The sequence below is a fragment of the Electrophorus electricus genome, chromosome 2 (genome assembly GCF_041902795.1).
Source record: "Electrophorus electricus isolate QZ-2024a chromosome 2, ASM4190279v1, whole genome shotgun sequence".
NCBI lineage: Eukaryota > Metazoa > Chordata > Actinopteri > Gymnotiformes > Gymnotidae > Electrophorus > Electrophorus electricus.
The window spans coordinates 39950735-39971911 of record NC_137498.1 but is presented as its reverse complement, the minus strand read 5'-3'; the positions used below and the strand labels follow the sequence as shown (position 1 = coordinate 39971911).

The following is a 21177-nucleotide window of genomic DNA, read 5'->3' as shown; positions in this document are numbered from 1 at the left end:
AAATTCAAACACTCACAGACTGTTTTTCAGTGTAATTTCTTTAATTTGCAAAGTGTTTACAGGGTCGAGGAAGGATGAAAGAAAATTCTTTGGTAGCTTTTTAACAGTAGGTGCATCCAGCATTATTCAGTAGCAACTGATGGGAAGCCAATAAAAGCTGGTATACTGTTATGAAATAGATGCCATTCTGAGAAACAGCAGTTATTCTGTACCTGTGTTGATGACACTGGGCTGTCAACACATGGAAGACCTGATGGGCATTCTAGTGGTCTTGACATTCAGATAAATTAAACGTTTAAGTTCTAAGTATAAAACGTAGCCTTAAATGCAAAGTGTATTCTAATCAGATACAACTGCAGCTGCCGACTCAACTGTTATAAGATTAGAATGTATATTAATTTCCATAGTATGACAGATTGTCAAGAGCTAAAAGAAATCACATGAACAGAAATAGGATTGCATAGTTTAACATTTTAGAATCTCTTTATTTAACCTGATCACACACAAAACTGGATCTGGGATGCAATTAAATATGTATTTTTTTTTTTTTTACTTGCTCTTAATCTGTATACAATGATGTTGAGACAGACTGTATATTAGCAACAACAAAGTATCAAAATAATGGTCTACACTAATAAAGCTCTGAATGAAAAAAGATTCTGGTGTAGTTCATTTACTACTCAGTGGTCACAGTCTCATTCAAGTTCCTGCTTTCCTCTGGATCTCATGGAATTATTTTACAGAAACATTTGCAAAACTGGCAAATCTACCTCATGATGAAATTACAAGACAAATTATCCATATTGAACTTTGTGGCAGCTTAAGACAACTCTCAGAAGTTATAATGTGTTGTTTAAAGCTACATTTTATAACTGAAATGCATTTTGCAAGAACTGAATAAATGGATTTAGAATTCAACTTTAAAAAAAAATATATATTTTTTTATAGGGATTAACATTTTATCTGCTGCATTTATGAGCCAATGGAAAAGTAGGCTCACAATTCAGAGCGAAAATTCTCACATTCCTCCTGATTTTAATTTGGTTTGTGGTCAGGAGTCTCAATGGAGCAACAACCAGTGAGATGTAACTAACATGATACACTGCAAACACAAACAGCAATGACTTACATGACTAATACAAATTTAAGAAAATGTTGATTATTTGCTTTATTAAATTCAGAAACAGAAAACTGTCCTGTCAGGTAACAGACACCAATCATGGTTAGGTCAAAACCCAACAATGAATCACAGCAAAACCATATTATGGTATATAGGCCCTTATAACGTGTGGAATTCTGTGAAAAATAAACGCATAAAAAAAACCAAGCTGAGACTGATTCTGAGGGCAATTCCTGATGCAAACCAACAGATGGACATTCACCCATGGATACTTAACTCTTGCCACACTACAACAACTGTTGAGTTTGTAAGATAAGGCATTGTTCTTAAGCAGCTCATCTGGCCACCCATCTACAATCTAAACGTTTTTTTTGTTTTTTTTTTAAACTAAAATAGACCCAAAGCTTACATTGATAAATAAAAATGTGGCCCATGGTACTCCAAGTTCAGCAATCCAAAGCAGCATCATCATCATCCCATGCCCCTTTTAGCATGTCAGAGTGAGGGATTATCATAAAAACAAACTGGTGAAATAAAGAAACCCCGGGGGGGGGGGGGGGGTGACTAATAGAGATGCAGCATAAGACTCATCTTGAAGGCACAATCTTCCCTGAGGGAATGGATAGCCTCAAGAGGAGACCAAAAATAAAAAATAAAAAAAATAAATCAACCATGCGGTAATAGGGTAAAAACACAGGACCAAGCTCAAAGACTCATGGTTGGCTAAGGACTTGGGGGGGGGGGGGGGTGAGAGAGGAGGCGGGGACACTGAAAGAAGTGTTAGCCAAGAAATAGTAGCTCAATCCTGGGCTAAACAAACCTCCCTCTGCTGCTCAGTGTCTGGATCTGGACCACAGTGACATGCCTGAGTGCAAGTTGTAGGTGGAGTGTCTAATTCGGTGCTTTTCCGATGGGTGGGGCTACCCTCGTCGGAGTCTGTGCCTGGGTGTTGGGACTCTGCTTCAGTTGGTGCCACTGACTCTAGGCCTTGTCCATCCTCCGTGTTGCTGAGGCTCTGAACCTTCTTGCTCAGCTCATTACGTTCAATCTGCAAAGCACGACAAAGCTTTTCCAGCCTTTGCACCTTCCCCTGCAGGCTCTCCAATTCCTTATCTCGAAGTGTTTTCTGTGAAATACAAAGTAAGAATAACAATAATAACAACAACAACAACAACAGCAGCTAAAAACCATAATAGCTCAAAATTGTTTATTGGTTAATTGATAGTAATCACAATGGAAACAAATATGACTCAAAAGGTTGTGATACTGTACTGTAAACAGTAGATAAATAAATTCATTAAATAAACGAGTTCAATTAACCTCCTCTGCCATCTCCAGTAGGGCTTTATTACTGCTTTCCCACCGAGATCTGTACATTGTTGTCTCCTTCTCCAGCTTCTTAATCTTCTTTGTCATCTGCAAGACAGCACTCGCAGATTCATACAAATGAATTGCCAGACATTTCTTTCATGACTCCACTTTCATTAGCATTCATTACCTTCTCCATCTCTTGCTTGAAGGTAGTAAACACCTCATTACTTTTGGAAAGTGTGTTCTGAAATTCTTCAAACTTCTCTGTGTACAGTGACAACTGCAAAGAGCAAAGGTGAAGCCATAATTTATGAAGTCTGTCATATCATGCACAGCATCATACAGAAACAGCTCCTGAAAGTGCAGTCAGAGCAGTGGGAGACCCAAGTCCTGGGATGACCCACACCAGTGCTCTCATCTCTGAGGAGCCTTTCTGCTACTGAACATGACAGATCCTCACCTGCTGTTTCAGATGAACCTCTTGCTGTTTCATAAGTTCATACATCCTCTGTGACTCCACAGCCTCCTTCAGCAGCTGTGTATAGGTGAGGGAATCAAAAGAATGATCAGAAAGACTGAGAGGAAAGTTACACTTCATCCTAGAGTTATCAGTAACAAGCAGTGCACTTCTACCTACAGAGTACCAAAGAAGATCAAGGTTCAATTCATGGCTGTGACTAAGCAATATCTGCTGACTAGACCAATGTAACATCAATGTTTAAGGGGAAAAAAAAAACAAAAAAACCCAACAACAAAAAAGACACAGGCACACATACACCCACACCTTTGGATACTCACAAACTCTTTCTCTTTCTGGTGGCGATCCTCTGAATCTTTGAGCAGTGCCTGAGCCTGGTGGAGTTTAGCATCCACTAGCTGTTGCTGCAGATCTTTGTGCTTGAAAACCTTATCTATGTGCTGCAGCAAAGAAGAACCACAGCTCAGCACCATATTTAGACGGCTTGTAAACAATGCAAGCAGAAAATCCAAACAAATATATTTTGCTCCTCATGTGATTCATTTCCAAAATTGATCCTGAAAAAAAAAAAAAATACAACCCCAACCCTGAATGCCAACCAGTTGATTACATAATTGCAGATTTTATCTTAAAGATTATAAAGACTGAACATGTAGCAAACACCATGCAACATCCCTTTTTTCGTTTTTCAATCTCAGCACCAGTTTATATATCATTATATACCCAATAACAGCAATGTCAACAGTGCGTTATGCATGTCTTTCTTCAAAGCACAGACTACTCTTCAAAACATCACTGTTCATTAACGCTCCTTTTGCAAACCTAATAATTAAAACTGTTCTCGTCAGCTTGTTTGTGTTATAATTAACCCTATTCTAATCAGTCACCAATATACTGCATACTAGCATTAGAGGAAGGTGTGTGTACACCTACAAAACAAGAGACTCAAACACTTGAGACCACATCCAGCCCAGATCCACCTGGGTCCCTCTGAGCTCCCTTTTATGTTTATGTTATGTTATCTTTATTTATGTAATACTAGGGTAAGGCCTGTAAAGGAAGACACGTAGTGTACATCTAAGCTGCTTCTGCTCAGTGTGCACCAATGTCCTCTTTCTGCTGAGTGTGGAGCTGCTCCCTTCCCTTTTTATGTAGTACTCACCTCCTCGCGCAGCTCGTACTGCTCAATGAGCTTCTTGAGCTTCTCCGCCAGCTCCATGTTCTCCTGCCGCAGGCTGGCATTGCGCTCGTTGTGCTGCTCCATCTGTGCCTGGATGTCGTTGAGCGTCACCTGGAAGTGAGAGGTCACCTCCTTCCTCTTCTCCTCCTCCTGCCGGGCACGCTGAACTCCATCCTCCTGACAGACGGAGAAAAACAAACAAACAAAATAACAATCAGAAGGTTCATATGACAAACGACGTAGTTATATGAGACTAAGGTAGTGTGGTGCGCACCACAGCACCTTCTCACTCCTACAAAATTCCCTATTCTAACACATCTGACTTAGCATTTTGTGGATTTATTCAGCTTTTGTAATGGCATGAAAAAACACAAGCAGGACTGTCATTAACAACCTGTTATACAAACAGAAATGTTATACAAACAGGGATGCATTTTTTATCAGTTGGTCAGATCACGCTAAACAAGTTTTGCCTCTGCAGAGATGCAGAATTGCCAGCATAACGAGTTCCCTGTTTGTGCGTGCGCGTGCATGCGAGAGTACCTTGAGCGTCCGGTTGTGTCTCTGCAGCTCACGGCACAGGCTCTCCAGCTTGCTGCGAGCCAGGATAGCCTTGCTGTGCTCGTTTCTCAGGTGGTCCTTCTCCTGGATCAGCTGGCTCTGCTTCCTCTGAAGGGCACGCATCTGCTTCTGAGCATTACGGTGCTCCTCCAGCTACACATCACAACCCGACTTTTAAGCTCTTTGTAGGTTTTTTTTTTACTTCAGCTTGTTAAAGTTTATTTTCAGGCCACAAACAAATTCTCTAAATTTAATGACAACATATTTACAGCACAACACATTTAAGCCAAGAGAGGGTGCACAAAGACATTTCACCTACATAACTAGAAAGCTAAGAAGATGGCAGATATGACTACTGTTTTGATAGATGCAGGTAAACAATAAAATGCATGTTTACTGCAAGTTTTTCATCTTTTTACATGTAGACATAAGACATAAGTAAACAAGAAAATGTGGTCATATTGAAATGTTTGACTTATTACATCAATAGAGAACACCAAACAAGTTGGTGAGCTGAGAAAAACTCCATTTGAATAAGCAACATCAGCACTGGAAGGACTGTTTAGAAGCAGAATAAAAATGCAACATATTTCTGAATATTGTTTTTTTTGCTTGGGTAATCTGCCTCAGAGGACCAGTGAATGAAATTCAATCAACCAATATAGCAGTGCAGAGCCTGCCAAGAATATGAGCTTGTTAGCTGACAGTGCATCAATGCATTCTGTATATGCCCATGAATGAAGCCCAGCTACTGCATCCATGTCAAAATACCCAAATGAGCAAGCCTGAGTCATCACCATCAAAATTATACAGAACAATTTCGAGATGACATTTCCAATGATATTACCAAAATCCATAATTGGTACATCTCCAAGATGAAGAAATACTGCAAACAGATTTAGCATATTTTATGCAAAATTACTGAACTCGTGATTCCCAACACTGCATGTTCATTTTACAACAAATGCTAAATTGGATTAATAGATTTCCTGGGAAAGTTTTAGGAGACTAAAGTGTGCATCTGACAAAGGATCACAGTCCACTGAGCTTCTGAAACAGCTCTCACTACTTCCATCTCTTTACTTAAGAATCCTGTCATGACACTTAAGAATTCCTCCAAGTGTTTCCCTTTAAACTATGTGACATCACTAAATGCCACAACCTAAAAACTTACCTTTATATGAAGCATTGTTTGTTCTTGTTTATGTACATATTCCTAGAGCTACATGATAGAAAAGCTAATCTTTTGTCATTTGTCTCAGCCGTCATTAACTGAAGTCATGAATTTGGTCAGGCGCAGAACAAAGTAAGGTTTGACTAACTTTGTATGACAGTGATGGGACGTGAGCTCAAGGTTTTTAATTTGAAAATGAAAGTCTACAAGTTATAATATTTCCATAGACACCACAATAAAAATGGTCAAACTTAAAAAGAATGACTCACAAGGACAACTATAGTCTCTTACCAACTCAGCATACTTTTTGCATAGTCCACCAAGTTTCTCTTCTGGAGTGCTAAGTGTGTTCAGAGTCTGCATAAGTAGTGTTATCTCTTTGCCTACAAAATGCAAAAAATTATGAGGTACTTCAGTAATTAATACTTCATAAAATATCTGTAGGCTTATAATTTTGCATATGATCATTTCAGCATTTGACAAACACAATACTGGCAATCAAACACATGCAAATTAGACATATCCAAACAGGAAAAATGCTAAGTAAGATAGTGCTAGCTAGTTATGTACTGATTTATTAATTAAGCCCTGGACCAATGTGAGACAACAGTCAGCTTGGAGCTGTCTGGGTTCTTAACATAGTCAGCATAGTCTTGGCGACTTAGGTTGAAGCGCATCATTCCTTATTTGGTACTTATACTAACCAGCGCTGTCTGCCTCATTTTGCTCAGGCACAGAAGCCCCACTCACCCAGTCCTTTAACCTTCTTTTTCTCCTGCAGCCTTTTCTGGTCCTTGTCCCCGCCGCTGCCATTCAGTCTGGAGTCCTCCATCTTCCCGTCATCTCTGTCCGCCAGGCCGTTGACCTCTACAGCATCAGGCACGGCCGACTCCTCAGCGCCGTCCTCCTGGCAGTATGTGCTGAGGATGTCCTCCAGCTGCCTGCTCAACTCCTCAGCCATGTCGTTGCAGGGGGGCAGCGCGCCGGCCTCAGCCACTGGACACAGCACCAGTGCAACGAAGTGGTGGACATGTTAAAAGATGCCTTATACAGATATTGCGTAAATATATGGCAAATCTATGTGGCAAATCTATGAAAACTATGAGCAGTGGCAGCAACATCTGCCACTGTCCTGTTGCTAGAGTCAAGATTTTCTGGCAGGACATATTCATATGGTGTCACGAGACATTGTTGCAGGACACTAACTCAAACCACTCACCTACTAGGGTCAGGGCTAAGGTTAACTTAAGGGTTAAATAGTCATTGTTTCAAGCCATTGCCATGGGACAGTCCACTGTTGTCAGAACTATTGCTAAGAGACACATAAAAAGACACCTGAATGTCACAAGACCATAGCAACAGAAGAGTACAATTTATTCTATAACTGCCTTCACTAAAAATAATTGGAAAGCAACTGAAACAAATGTTAAAACGAATACATTTCTCCTTGGAAAATACAATAAATAATTATAAATAATTTGAAAAATAAATAATTTTCATAATCTACGCCATGATTTTCATTTAACCTCACTTCAAAGTTTTCCTTTATTTATGAATGGTAGCTACAATTTGATAAGGAAAACACGTAGACTTTAACTAATGTATGCGTGTTTAATGCTCACTTACAGCCTTCATCTGTTCGGGAATGAAGCGTTGGAGAACTGTCTGTCTGCGTGTTTGGTTCTTTTGGACAGTCAGTCACTTCGGGGGTAACTGAACTGTCTGCTGTGCCATCCGTGCTGGAAGAAGACCCTCCACAGATGTCCACTTCATCCTCAGTGTCTTGTCTCTTCATTATTGAGCTGTGGGCAAGCAACCGAATTAGCTAGCTAGCTAATTATATGATTATATTATATATTTATAATTATATATTTTTAACCATGTGGTAAGTGCAGTCTGTCGTCTATCTGTCAACTATGTCTAATTCAACTATCTTTAATACATGCAGAGGCTGACAACAGTTCGTATCTCAGTTTGTGCCACACAAGACAGCAGAAACCGTGAGTGACGTCTGTTGCCACATAGCCAAGCAACTTGCTTGCTTGCTAGCGTTAGCTAACTTATCTTAGTGTTAGCGTTACTAGACAAGCTCCATAAGCTCATGTAAGCCATTTTCAGCAAAAGGGCTACACTCACCGGTTATGACAAGCGTCCGCGAAAGATCTGTTCAAATCACGCAGTCGAGTTAGTTAGCTATCTAGTATCTATCTAAAGCACAAACAGGGTGGCCTTTACAGCGCAACACTTAGCTAGCTAGCTAACATACTGCGGCTTTTGGCAGCTACTTAGCTAGCTAGCTAGCTAATACACCCAAGTAACACTACCAAAACAATCTAGCTAGCTAGCTACCAAAAACAACACGAATCTGGCAATATCGTATGAGAGCTACAAACAAGCTACACGGGCTAACCAACATGTTAGCTAACTATCTGTCATGGTCAAAAAAAGTAGGCATGCTAACTAGCAGGCTAATTAACTGGCTAAGCTAGCCGGCAAGATCCGAGGCAAAACAGCACTTCACATAAAAAGTAAATAAAACTTAACAGTTACATTAGATAATGACATCACTGTTGTTTCCTTCATTACAGAAAAAAAGAAAAGCTACCAGAGTCTCAAGTAAGTCCCAGAAACACTTCAAATGTAGTTAGCTAATCTTCCCCCTCAAGTTTCTTCTGCCAACGGACACAGGAAATGCCAGAAGCGTCGCGGAGCCGATTGGTGAAGCGGAGCTGCTTCCGCCGCAGCTGCCACTTTAGACATCTGAACACCTGCGAAGCCTCGGCATCATTTCCCATCAAAGAGCCAATGATTTACAAGAAACCATTTACACAAACAGGTTGGACAATTTATATGGCAGATGCATGTATAACAGGTTCAAAGTCCCCACATTTTTAATTTCTGCGATCCTGAAGGAAGCCAAATTTACTTTTTTCATTAAACTTTTGATTACTTTTAACGTAATAGCTAGCTGTACATTAGTTAAACAAAGCAGCCATATGTATATATCTTCATATCAGGAAGATACGTTAAGTTTCAAACTTATTACAAACACATGGGGAAAAATTGCAAAGGGCCAAATGTATTTATTTATTTATTACTTTATTAGCATTCTGGACAAATTTTAAATCTCTAGATTTTAATTAATTGTTTAATAATATTAATGTTCATGTTTACGTTTGTGTGACATTTTCAGTTTGTGTATTTGTAGTCACTCATTCATACTGTTGGTAAAGTCAAGTCAGTCACAGTAGAAGGTAGGTAATAGGTGGCAAAAAGGAGGAAAATATACATAAATATATCTTTAAAAGAAAAACATTACAGGATGAGGACAGAATATCCTCTTGGACAAAAACTAAATAGCATACAAGAATAAATGTAATAAACATGCATTTTAAACAAGTTCATTTGCTTTTATTAAAAATATTAATGTTACAGCCAAGCATTATGCACCAGCTTCAGATCTGGAAGAGACAAAAAGTCTCAAGATATAAACATCTACAAGATTTAGGACGGAAGACCAGAAAGACTCAGTTGAACCATACAAGTGTGGCCTTTATCAATTTTTGCACTTCTTGGAAGTCATTGATAATCAAAGACAGTGGCAGAACTATTCCTCAAGTCAATACAACAAATTCCCTGTTGGGTACTGCTAAATGTGTATTTTACATGCAATTTATTTTATAGATTTATGAAACGCTGATTTATTCATGCTTCTAAAAAGGTGTCACCAGTGCACATAACATGAACTGAAACTTGTATATCCCTGCATAGGACAGAGTGGCTGTTAACTATGGAATCTGCCGTTTTCTTCCCTGAAGCCTACTTGATTTTCAGAAGACAAAAAAAACCCAAACAAAACAGCTCTAGAAGACGCAATAGCTCAATTGTGTTGTGCTAGAAACAGACATAGGAAGCAGTCTGACTTGGCGCCATTCAATTTGGTCTCCTTGCAAATTGAATTTTCAGTTGAGAATGAACACAAGTGATGTCAAATATGTCAAGTCCTTGAATGCAGGAGAATGTGTCAAAAAGTCCCTATGATAAGAAAGATACGACCTCTCTTGTGTACCCATACATAAGGGAGTTTTTTTTCTTTCCTTTATTGGATGCTTCGCCCCCAGGCAAGAAGTGGGGAGATTTTTTTTTTTTGGGGGGGGGGGGTGTAAGAGGAATTAACCTTGATTCAAAAAAAAAAAAAAAATGTAAATTAGTACAGCAAAATAAGTTAGCTTTACATTTGAATTTATATTTTGATTCAATTTAGCAATTTGGTGTACAAATAGCAGACTGCCACATGTCTACTGAAACTTTGCAGATAATGTAACCTCAAGATATGAAAATAGAGCAGCAACGTTTGCACAAATGTGTGCACATTCAAGTAAATATAAAACAAATGAAAAACAAATCGAAAGAAAAAAAAATCAGAAATCAATATTCATCAGCCTCCAGTATTTGATGGTCTGGTTGGCACTTTTGTGAAAACGAGTGCATTTTTCATTTCTACACACACACACAAATTTCCATGTATTTTTATCCACTCACTCAATTACACTACCCAGGCTCAAATGCCATGGGATAGAGTTTAGATTTTTTTTTTTTTTTTTTTTTTAAACTTCCCTCACCAATTGCAATCAGATTTTTCTTCTTTGATGTGTCTCAGATCATTGCAGCATTTTTTATCTCTGCATCATTGCTGAGAGAACAGTCAGTCAATCTGATTAACCAGTGTTTTTAATTGAAATGTCAAAATTGCATGATGCACACCAAGGCACACGTAGTCTGTATAGGATCCCTGTACCTTCCAGTTTTGCCTGTTCTCAAGTCTCCTTTTACAAAATATAACATTGTTTGGACACCAGTGCCATTTCAGTAATACCTAGTGTTCAAATCAACACAAACGAGCCTTTCCTAGAGGATACAGCAGTGATTCCTCTTGCATTATTATAAGCTATCTATCCATCCATCCAACCACCCAAATAAATAAATAAATAAATAAAAATACATACATACAGTCGGGGGGTGGGGGGAGTCTCTTAAGAGCTGCACAAGACAGTATGATAGAAGAAAGCCACTGCCAAGTTGTGCAACTGCGGTAGCTCCAGCCCTGTTCTAGTACTATGGCATGGCAAAAGTATCAAAAACAACTTCATAAAAGGTAAATCAACTCTGCTTTTAAACTCCTTACTTCCCTGTACATTTCTGTAGAGTCTTGACTTCAAGTGGGCAGACGAAGGAGCATCTCCCCCTACCTATAAGTTTAAACTCCAATGACTTTGGAGGACGACCATTAATCATGCAATAAAATGCAAAACTGGTCACCGTTCTGTGTAAAAGACCTTAACCACCTAGAGCCATCGGTTTGAAGCTATAGCTTCAGCTATTGGTAAACCGATAACATTTTCAAACAAAAAGAAGCAGAAAATGCCAAGACTATCGGAGCCCACCAAAGCAAAAAATTTCTCGCAATGCATCATATGTCTCACATTTGCACAGAAATGCCAAATGTGTAATCAAGATTTTAAATAAGGCTGTAAAACATTTTAAAGTGCTTCTTGTCCTTTCGGTAGCATCATCAATATGCGGTTATAAATGGTTTAAAATGCATGACTCAGACTTACAATCTGTTTCACATCTACAGAAAGTCTTCATTCACCAGAGTAATATGTTCTGACAATCAGTTTTGCATAACCACATTTTCTCAAAACAAACCCTCTCAACTGATCTCTATTCATGGTACCAACAAAAATAAACAAATGTATATGATTCAAATATTTTCCACAATGCATATTCTTATTAGGACAGGAAGCTGAACTGTAAACTGCTTTGGTGAATAAACTGCTTTGATGGAAAGAAAATTAAGATTCATGTACAAAGTACCAAAATTATTTATTTCTTTAAGAAGGAGCTGCAGTGCTGAAGTCAAAGTTGAAGGTCTGAGCACTCATGGAAGCTAGTACACTGGCTGCTCTGATTATACTTTACACTAAAATATGCGCAAAAAATACATGACTTCATCTTTGCCAACCAAAGTCAACGCACTACAAAGATTCTCTGCCAAGATAAGCAACAGAATCCTGATGTGAACACAAAGCCTCGAAGATATTTCCCTCGACTTCCCAAATCATCCGTCAGTCATTGTCTGTCCTCACCCATTGATACAGGACCTTCTAAAGCTAATGCAACTCCACTCATTACAGCACCCAGGAGTCAGTGTGATGCAGAGGTAGGAGAAAAGGATGCTTCCATAGGTTACTAAGAGAGTTTACAAGTAGAAGAAAAACTAGTTTACATGTCTTTTCCTGAAAAAACAAACAAACAAAAAAACCCCCAAAAAAACCCATCTTTAAACACAGGGGCTATAAGCCCCTCTTGTGGTCATGCATCACTCAGAATGCATGACGGCAAGAAAATCATACAAAAGCATTTCATTGTGGGACAAGGGGAATGAGTAGGCATAAAGTCTCATTTAGTGGGGGAGAAAAAAACAAAAACAAAAAAAAACAAAAACACAGGTTGAACATACTGCTTTAGTGCTGTCCAATACCCTCAACAGAAGAGCTAGGGGTATAAGAAAGCTAAACATTACCCAAAAAAATAAATAAATAAAAAATCCTAAAATGTCGAAGATTATGGAAGCCATTTTCTCTTTGCCTTGTGGTGTTCCTATCTGAATGTGTGTACAATTTATGCAACTTTGCATGTGTACAAGAGTTGTGTGCGCGCAATGTATATTTTGTTAGGATAGTCATAATTTACATGCATATCCCTTGCCATATCATGCAATTCACCAAGAACATGAAGTTAATGCTTTTCCCCCCCAGTTATTGTAAGGAGCTACTTACATGCTATTAAATTACTAACTGATGTGATCAGGGAATTAATTTTTGATGAGGCTAACTTGTTCTTCCTTGACATTTCAAAATGAATAAACAACTGTAGCTAGCAGTTGATTAATGAATTGTTATAGTAACATTAAGGTAATTGATGACAGAGCATCTAGATATGGCAAGGAATACACAAAGAGCTTGGTAGAATAGAAAACCATGCAATAGCCTAGCATGCACAGACTAAGGGCTGCCCAAACAAAGCTGTTAACATCGTCTGATCCAGATACATTCAATGCACTGTCATACTGAAACCAACAAAAAGAAACCCAAACTCAAATTTTAGTTCAGTGAAAGCCATATAAAAGATCAAGCATGTGTGCTGGTGCATAACTAGGAACCACACAAACACACAACGCAAGTATTACTTGTATAAATCAGTGCAATAGCCTAGTGAAAATCCCAGCCCTGTTCTTACACTGTGCATTAAATCATGGCATATTTCAATGAATAGGTAACCAATTATTTTGCCATTTGTCTGAATGTTTGTCTCATGTATTTGAACCTTACTGAAATGTGATGGCTGTGCTCAAACATAAGGTAGCATTAAAAAAAAACAAAAAAAACCCAACACCACCAAGGAAAACCAACAGTATTCCATAAAAGTGGGTGAAATCTCTCAATGACAAATGCACTCAGATGCTAGTACACCACTGTGTCTAGGAAGCATGGTTTACAACCTACAACCAAACCATGGTTTGCTACTACTAGGGTTTGCAATGGGGAGGGGGGAGAAAAAGGAGGGGAAAAAAAAAAAAGTCTTAATTAGCTGAGGAAGACAATATTAATTGATGGAGTAAACAAGGAAGGAAAAGGTGTGATGAAACAGCAGGTTTATGAAGTTGTTGGTGTGGGGAGGAATGTACACCTAGTAAATAGCATTTTCAAAAGAATAGAGGGAAAGCAAATTGGCCAGTGCCATCAACTTCTCAGGGTCAAATTGAGTGATACTATTTAAAGGTCAATTAAGACAGAAACGAACATCATTGCAACAGTGCAAACGATGTCTGTAGCATTCCTCTCAGTGTGAGCAGACCAGTCTGCTTGGACCACAGCTGGACCTGTTTAGTTGCAGTGGGTCCTGTATAGCCTGTTGGCACAAGCTAGGGACGGGCACTAAAACAGTGGGCTGTGAAGTGCTGCGTGACTGGTTAGAGCTGGAAGCCTTCCATGGCACCCTCTGGCTGAGGGAAAAGGTACTGCTGCTGGTTTTCATCCACCTGTGGGGCCAGGCTGGTGTCCTCCTCCTCCACTCCAAAGTAGTGCTCAATGAGGTCGAAGGCTTTCTGGTAGATCGCCTGATTCTCATGGCTCTGAAGAAACTCAATCTTGTCCAAGCCTATTGGAAAAGAGGGGAGGACAAAATAAATGTAATGTGATATTACTGTCCATCACATGAATACACAGAATACGAGAGTTTACGTTTATCTTTTTAGCAAAAATACGTAAGCCATTACTGCTGCCAACAACATACCATAGGCCTCTTCGATGAGGCTGCAGTACGGGTTAATGCCGCCACTGTTGCATTTGGCTTCCTGTTCTCCCAGTCTCAGAATATTTTCCAAACCATTCAGAACCACCTGCACAATCTTGGAGTCCATCACAGTCAGCAGATCGCACAGGGGCTTAATGCAGCCCAAATTGACCAGGTACCTACAGAGAGAATGTGAAAGCAATAGTTAGAATAAGAAAGCAGGAAAGAGACATGAAAAATCTAGAAGGGTGCAGAATAACTGAAGTTAAATTCAAAATCACTTAGGCTTTCACAATGAACAGAATCCAATTAAAAATGCTCCCAAATGAAGTTTCTAAAAATAAACTCCGCCATTTTTAAATTCCAATTTAGTTATACAATATCCATTATTAAAAATATCAAATCAGGACTGCTCAAACAGTAAGGAAAAGCCACTACTGTGCCATTCTGACACCATTTCAAGAGAACTAAACAAGAGGCTGTCACTGAAATGTTTCCCACAGTACTTCCTGGAATGAAGGACATGTGACTTCAGATCTGGGGCTCACCGGATCTGCTCTGGCGTTCCACCAGACGTGGCATTGGTGATGGCCCATGCTGCCTCTTTCCTGGTGCGGAATTCTGCTTTCTGAATTATCTCCATCAGGACAGGGAAGATGTTTGCGTCTATTATTGTCTGAGGAGAGCAAAGGGACAGAAAAAAAGAAAATTAAAAATCCATTGATGACAAAACACATCACTGTTGGTCCATAAACTAAATTCAGCTTTCAAAAAAATACACCTTGGAAGTTTGGGGCAAAGAAACACTGCTGTATAGAATTTGAGGCATCTTCTTAGTAATATGCAAGCTGGGTGCGAGGAGGAGTCAGTGCATACCTGTATCTGAGCTCGGTTGCCTGCTGTGATGTTGGAGATAGTCCAGCATGCCTCTTTCCTGATAGACTCTTTGGTGCTGCTGAGAAGGTGCAGGAGGCAGGGAAGGGCAGAGCAGTTCAGTACAACCTGGAGGGCAGAAAAGAGTTGGAGGAAGGGAAAGAAAGCAAGGGAAAATAAAATCTAAAAATTAAAAAAATGAGAGAATGAAGCACACAGCCTAAAGTAAAGGCCTAAACCATGGAAGGTCAACACAGACAGCCATACAATGACCATTCAGCAACTCCACGGACCTGTGTCTGAATGTCATCACCAGTGACAATGTTCCCAACAGCCCTCAGAGCTGGAGATGCCACTTTATAATCTGAATGCCTAGAAGGTGAAGGAATAGCAGCACAAATGAAAAAAACAAAAACAACAAAAAAAAACAAAAAAAAACCCCACACACACCAGAAAATCCATTATAAATAGTAAGAATTTAATGCAGCCCCTTTTCAGATTGTTTTAATTAATTTCTAGTTCACCTCCAACACCTGTACTCACATAAGCAGCTCCACCAGCCTTCTGCAGACTCCTGAGTCGATCACAGCCTGGATCTTCTCGTTGGGTCCATCGGACATGTAGGACAGAGCCCAGCAGGCATCAGCCAGGAGGTCTGGATCACTGCTAAACAACAGGTGGGACAGCACAGGTAGGCACTGGGACACCTGCCAAAGAGGGTTGGATAGTAGAAAGGGTTCAGAATGTGCATGTCCAGCTGAGTACTGAGACTGTCAGTTAGTAGCTTTGTGCAACAGACCTAAACCACAGAACCTTTTTGCTGGCTTTGACTCCATCGTTTCAAACAAACTAGGCATATTGGTCTTGCCAGCAGAAGCAAAATGGACAAGACTATTATAAGGAGGCACAATTGCAGGCTGAGGTGTTTAGGACTGATCAATTCCACCCCCAGCCTACCACAAACGCATTTCTCCCTTAAATGTCTAATGGGGTACAAACTGGAAGAAAGCACCTGGATGACATGGCCACCCATAGTTCCTGGCAGGAATGGATGATTAATGACCTGTTTCAAGATGGCCATGTTGGCTTTTAAATTGCATATGGAGTGTCAGACCAAGTGACAAGTAAAAGAAAGGCAATATGTAAAAGATCTCTAAAAGAAAAGTAATTTAATTTTGATAAAAAGGTCCATGCAGGAAAACAGAAGAGTGAGAGGACTGGGGCAAGACCTTTTCAAAGGCTGGTGGTGGACTTTTGCCTCTGCAGAGGTTGGACAGGGCCCACACAGCATTCCTGGTCATTGTAAGCCGAGTTGATTTGGTCAGCAGTCTGGGGGTGGGGGTGGGGGGTGGAGTTAAAGTAAGATGGGCAAAGATTAAGTGGGGGGGGGGGGGGGGGGGGAAGTGGAAAAAGTTTAGGGAAGAGGGGAAAAAAACAAACAATGCATCACAAATTTGAAATATTGTCTCAGCACAGTGCCATAAACCCCCTGAAGATGGACAAAGCACAGTACATAAGCACTCACATTAGTAGTGGTGGGAGGATATTGCAGTTCAGCACAAAGTCCCTGCAAACTGCACTGTCTCCTGCAATGTTACCCAGTGCCCATACAGCCTGGAACAAAGAAATCATCATTGTAGGGATGAAAAAAAAAAGCAAACAAAAACAAACTTTCAAGGCTGACGGTGATACCAAATACGTCAGGTGAGCCACCTTATACCACAGACTGAAAACTAAATAAAATAAAGAGGCAAGATACTGTTATAGAAACGTAGCTACTAAAACCATTTTAAAGGCAATGAGGGAGGATGATTCTTCAAAATGTAAGAATTCTATTACAATTCTTTTCCAATTTTCACAGGACCCAACTTCCTCAGTCAAGCAGCCCAGGCTGTTAATTCTCTGAAAAACAGACACTATTCACTGCTTTCCTTTTAATTACTATTAAGAGCAGTTATTTTATTACAGTTCATCATGGGGGGAAAAACTAAAGAATCCCATGCTGAAAATACTGAGAAGGAATGCATGCTTGAAAACATCTCAGCTGTAATGACTCCCCTCTCATTACATCATCCACAAAGATGATCCTAAATCAGCTGTAGTATTCCACTTCAGATTTGGAATTCTGTGGCACCGACATGACGACTCCTAATCACCATGGTGGCAACATGGATCCAATTTTACTTCAGTGTGTATGCAGATATCTTTTACCGTACAAAGCTAATAATTTGAGTGAAGAATTCAGTGTGTTTGCACGTTTTACTGGTTGTTTATACCACTGTGTTCCACTCTGAATTAAAATAATTTAGTTTGCGTGGATATCAGTTATGAGTGTTGATGCTATTGATTCATATTTTAATGCATCTGGAATGACTTGCTGATAACTGGCTTCACATCTAGTGAACTACATGTATGGTGACCCCTAAAAACCCAGCATCCAGTCTGAACTTCCTTCTTGTTCTCTGAAAGAGACCGGTTTTCTTTGTTAGTACCTGTTCTTGGACATCTTCAAATTCAGAGCTGAGCAGCGAGATGAATACGGGAACAGCACCTGCCTCGATCACAAATTTGGTCTGCTGAGAGGTGCCAGAGGCGATGTTGGTCAATGCCCACGCAGCCTCAAACTGAGGAGGATTAACAAATGCATAAAAATGGAAATAGGTGTACGTACATACATTTTGGTTCAAAACACATTGGAGGGGGAAATCAGTATCTGAAAATTCCTGAAAGCAGAGATGCTAGCTGACATTTTACCTGTAATGTACAATCTGTGCTTTTTTCAAGAAACTCTACAAATCTATTTACAACTCCGGGTGTGCCAATGACCTCATCAATGGGAGGGTTTGGTTCTGGGAAAGGAAAAAAGAAAATGAAAGGCACCACACAGCAGCCAACCAAAAAAACCCAAACAAACAAACAAGTTACAAGAGTTGGATTTGACAAATCGAAGTTCATCAGTTTAAGATCCACCCAGCTATGTCTAATGAAGCCCACAGATAACATTTGTTGTGCTGACAACCTTTTGACAGGAGTTTTCTAAATTTCTGTGTTGTAACCAGCTGCAATTCAGGATCGTCTGAGAAGAGCATTTCTATCATGTCTCTTGTGATCACGCCTTCCTGAAAAGAAATCAGAACCACACTAGCAAACAGTACACTCCATTTTGTAACAAGATTTTTATCCCATTTAATGAACCTTTAAACAATGACAAAAAAAATGTAGGTTGTCGTGAAAGCTCAAGCTTCACAAATAACTGGTCAAAGAGTCAGATAATTAACAAGTGGACTTTGTGAAGGGAATCCATGTGGACTGCACGGAGGTGGGCTTTGACTCACAGTCTCTGTAGTGGAGCTGATATTGGAGTCCATGAGAGGGCTGGCAAACATATCCCCCTCCTCATTAAGCAACTCCACATTTCTCCTCTTGAACAGCTGCCAAACACAGAGAGGACATTGACACCACAGCACAATCATAAGTGTTGATGGTAATGTATAGGGGTGGCAAGAGAGCAAGCAATAAATAAATAGAAATATCCCGAAGAGATGGAGATAATTACCTGTTGCTCTCTTTTCTGTTTCCTCAACTGAATTCCCTCCTCTTCTCTCCTCCGACGCATCTCCTCCAAATTAAGCGCTTTGTTCTTATAGCGGTTCATCCTGTAGTTATCCTTCACAGGACTTGCCGATGGCTCTGCACAACAAAAGGAAACAAATTGGATACAGCAATGGTTCACAACCTTCAAACTGGCGTCTCAATTAGGGTGACATTAAATTTATCTGTAAATGATACATCTGTTATACTGAAAATTCAATATGGGAAAGTCTATTATCTAGAGCATGGGTTAAAAGGTATAGGTGAGTGAGGGAAATGATGAAATGAGAGGGGGATGGTGAGAGACAATGAGGGGAAAAAAGTCAGTTTCTTCCTCTGTTATTGCTGCTGTCAATATACAAACATTTTTGGACATAAAATAAAACTACACTATATGGTACTGATGTTCATCTTTTGCAGAAATGCCTGTTTAGCAGACAGATCAGGGAACAAACATGTCTATGAACTAGACAACAGAAAAAACATGGACCAAATTACCATAAAAGAGAAAATAAAACAAAGAACAGGCATCTTTGAGAGATATCTGTAGCATCTCTGCATTTTCATCTCATATTCCAGTCCATACCTCAGAGCATTCCACAAAGCAGAGCTAACTGCCGTTTAAATACGCAAGCATCAGAAATTCCCAACCCCAGCCTGTGTGTAAATACCCCCCCACCGTGCTCTCAGTTTTACTTCTGGCCTTTCAAGAATTTTTCCTTGGTCATCTTGATGCTAAGGAAGGGTGAACAACTATTCACGATATGTCATATTTAGCTTGTCAGTGAAGTAAGCTGTGTTGCTGAGAGCACCATTACAGTTATAGTGCCCACATGGGACTCCAAAATAGCAGTGTGGCTTAGGCCCCATCCTCGGGAGCCATTTTAAATGACCATGCTTGTGTCCACTACGTTTTATAAACAAGACACCACGGCCCTGGACCCTTGTACTTGTGTGCTCTCAAAATCTTTTTTTAACTAAATGCGTCAGTAAACAGCCTGAGAGGACGAACTACTCCTGAATGCTTACCTGAGAGTAACTATAATGCAGTAGAAATAAAACTATGACAAACTCAATCAATTAAATCACATGTAATTAATTAAAAAAAATTAATTGCTCAAAACAGACTGTAAATAGCTGGTTTTCGAACATTTTCCACATTTTCACAACGGCTGGCAAACTGAAGGACTCAGCAAAGACTCAGTTCGGATAAAACAGAAGACAGATAACGCTAGCGTTAGTTGACGAGATACACATCTAGCAAGCTAAAGTCTAAACCACATAGACAAACAGATACACCAGCATGTAACTAGGTTATATGGGTAGCCAAGTTAACGCTAGCTATCCTGGCATTATTAAACAAGATTAGGTTACCTAACTTGATTAGTTATTTTAAGTAGCTAGATACAGCGAGTTATTAACCTAGATCAGTCAAACTTCATAGCTAGCTATATAAATATGATATCGGCCTAACTTTACATCGACAAATTACTGAATGACATACTTGTGGGCATTATACTTGTGTTTTTCCACATAACTAGATAGACAGCTTTAAAATAAAAATATTCTTCATTTCGAGCTTACTTATTTAGCGAGCAACCTAACTATTACATAGCTAGGTTAGCTTTTAAAAAGGCTTTAACTGAGGATTAAGTTGTCTGACTGTTTCCGAGCGCCAAGCAAACACGCTTGTAGTTGTTTTACGGGCACAACCGCTGAAATCAATGTTAACAAAATATCAATCATAACTAGACCAACTAATGACAAAACAACGCGCTACACCATAACAGCCCAGCCGATACAAACCTGCTAGCTTACCACTGCCAACAACAGCTGTAAGTTTACTCATTATGTAAGAGCAAACAGTGAAGAAACTTACCCATTTTGCTTTATGGAAAAGTATATTTTGATGGCCTGCAGTGACTAGAAGTTACTCTAGTTACTTTCTCCGGGAAGAAATCGCTCCTCAAAAACAATATGTCGGAGGGGTACGGTGGGCCTACACGGACAAACTTAATGAAACGCGCTCCAACCGAGAAACGGGCAAATAAATAGCACATGCGCCCTAATAAATGATTAGTGCATTTCAGCCAGATGCAGTTCATTAAACGTTCAGCGTATAATTGAACTGTGGAAATATTTATCTTTCAAATTATACTGTAAAGTTCGAAATTAGATTAGATTATAAAATTAGATTGATTTGTACTCGCGTACTCCAACCCGCCTAGACACAAAAGTGTAAACTTTATTGTACGAGCGTGAAAGCAGCAACAAAAACAACGTGCAACTGTTTTCTATATAGCTTTGAAGAAATCTAACGTAAAACGAATAAAAGGGCAGTAAGTGAAGCGATTAATTGAAATCCTGCGTACGCAAGGTGCTGGTTTTTTTTGCTACATGGGACAATGTGGCAAGCACTGCACACGCTTGGTGGCGCTGTTGTATTATCTGTGCGAAGTAAAACGCGCACACAGAAACCCCAGAATCCAAAGGATTTCATCTGGTCTACTAGGGCACCTGGTGTTTATCCC

At 39.7% G+C, this 21177-nt stretch overlaps 2 protein-coding genes across 4 annotated transcripts; both read right to left on the bottom strand.

The window, feature by feature from the left end:
• Positions 1-22: 22 nt before the first annotated feature.
• txlna (taxilin alpha) lies at positions 23-8582 on the bottom strand. Of its 3 annotated transcripts, XM_027026533.3 has the most exons (12): positions 8430-8557; positions 7961-7987; positions 7451-7626; positions 6575-6820; positions 6116-6207; positions 4633-4803; positions 4072-4266; positions 3230-3349; positions 2892-2966; positions 2619-2711; positions 2441-2536; positions 23-2246 (listed from the first exon to the last, which is right to left on the bottom strand). In XM_027026533.3, exons 3-12 carry the CDS (start codon positions 7617-7619, stop codon positions 1920-1922), a joined length of 1584 nt encoding a protein of 527 aa, XP_026882334.2. In that variant the 5' UTR covers positions 7620-7626; positions 7961-7987; positions 8430-8557; the 3' UTR covers positions 23-1919. The 3 variants fall into 3 exon arrangements, with proteins under 3 accessions (XP_026882334.2, XP_026882333.2, XP_026882335.2); XM_027026532.3 differs by lacking the exon at positions 7961-7987 and having other exon boundaries at positions 8430-8582; XM_027026534.3 differs by lacking the exon at positions 7961-7987 and having other exon boundaries at positions 8375-8530.
• A 324-nt stretch (positions 8583-8906) lies between these two features.
• Positions 8907-20660, bottom strand: kpna6 (karyopherin alpha 6 (importin alpha 7)). The gene is made up of 14 exons (XM_027026528.3): positions 20526-20660; positions 18612-18745; positions 18391-18486; positions 18075-18174; positions 17810-17904; positions 17548-17679; positions 16581-16669; positions 16285-16384; positions 15599-15762; positions 15349-15427; positions 15059-15184; positions 14731-14858; positions 14183-14361; positions 8907-14047 (listed from the first exon to the last, which is right to left on the bottom strand). Exons 1-14 carry the CDS (start codon positions 20527-20529, stop codon positions 13860-13862), a joined length of 1614 nt encoding a protein of 537 aa, XP_026882329.1. The 5' UTR covers positions 20530-20660; the 3' UTR covers positions 8907-13859.
• Positions 20661-21177: the final 517 nt, after the last annotated feature.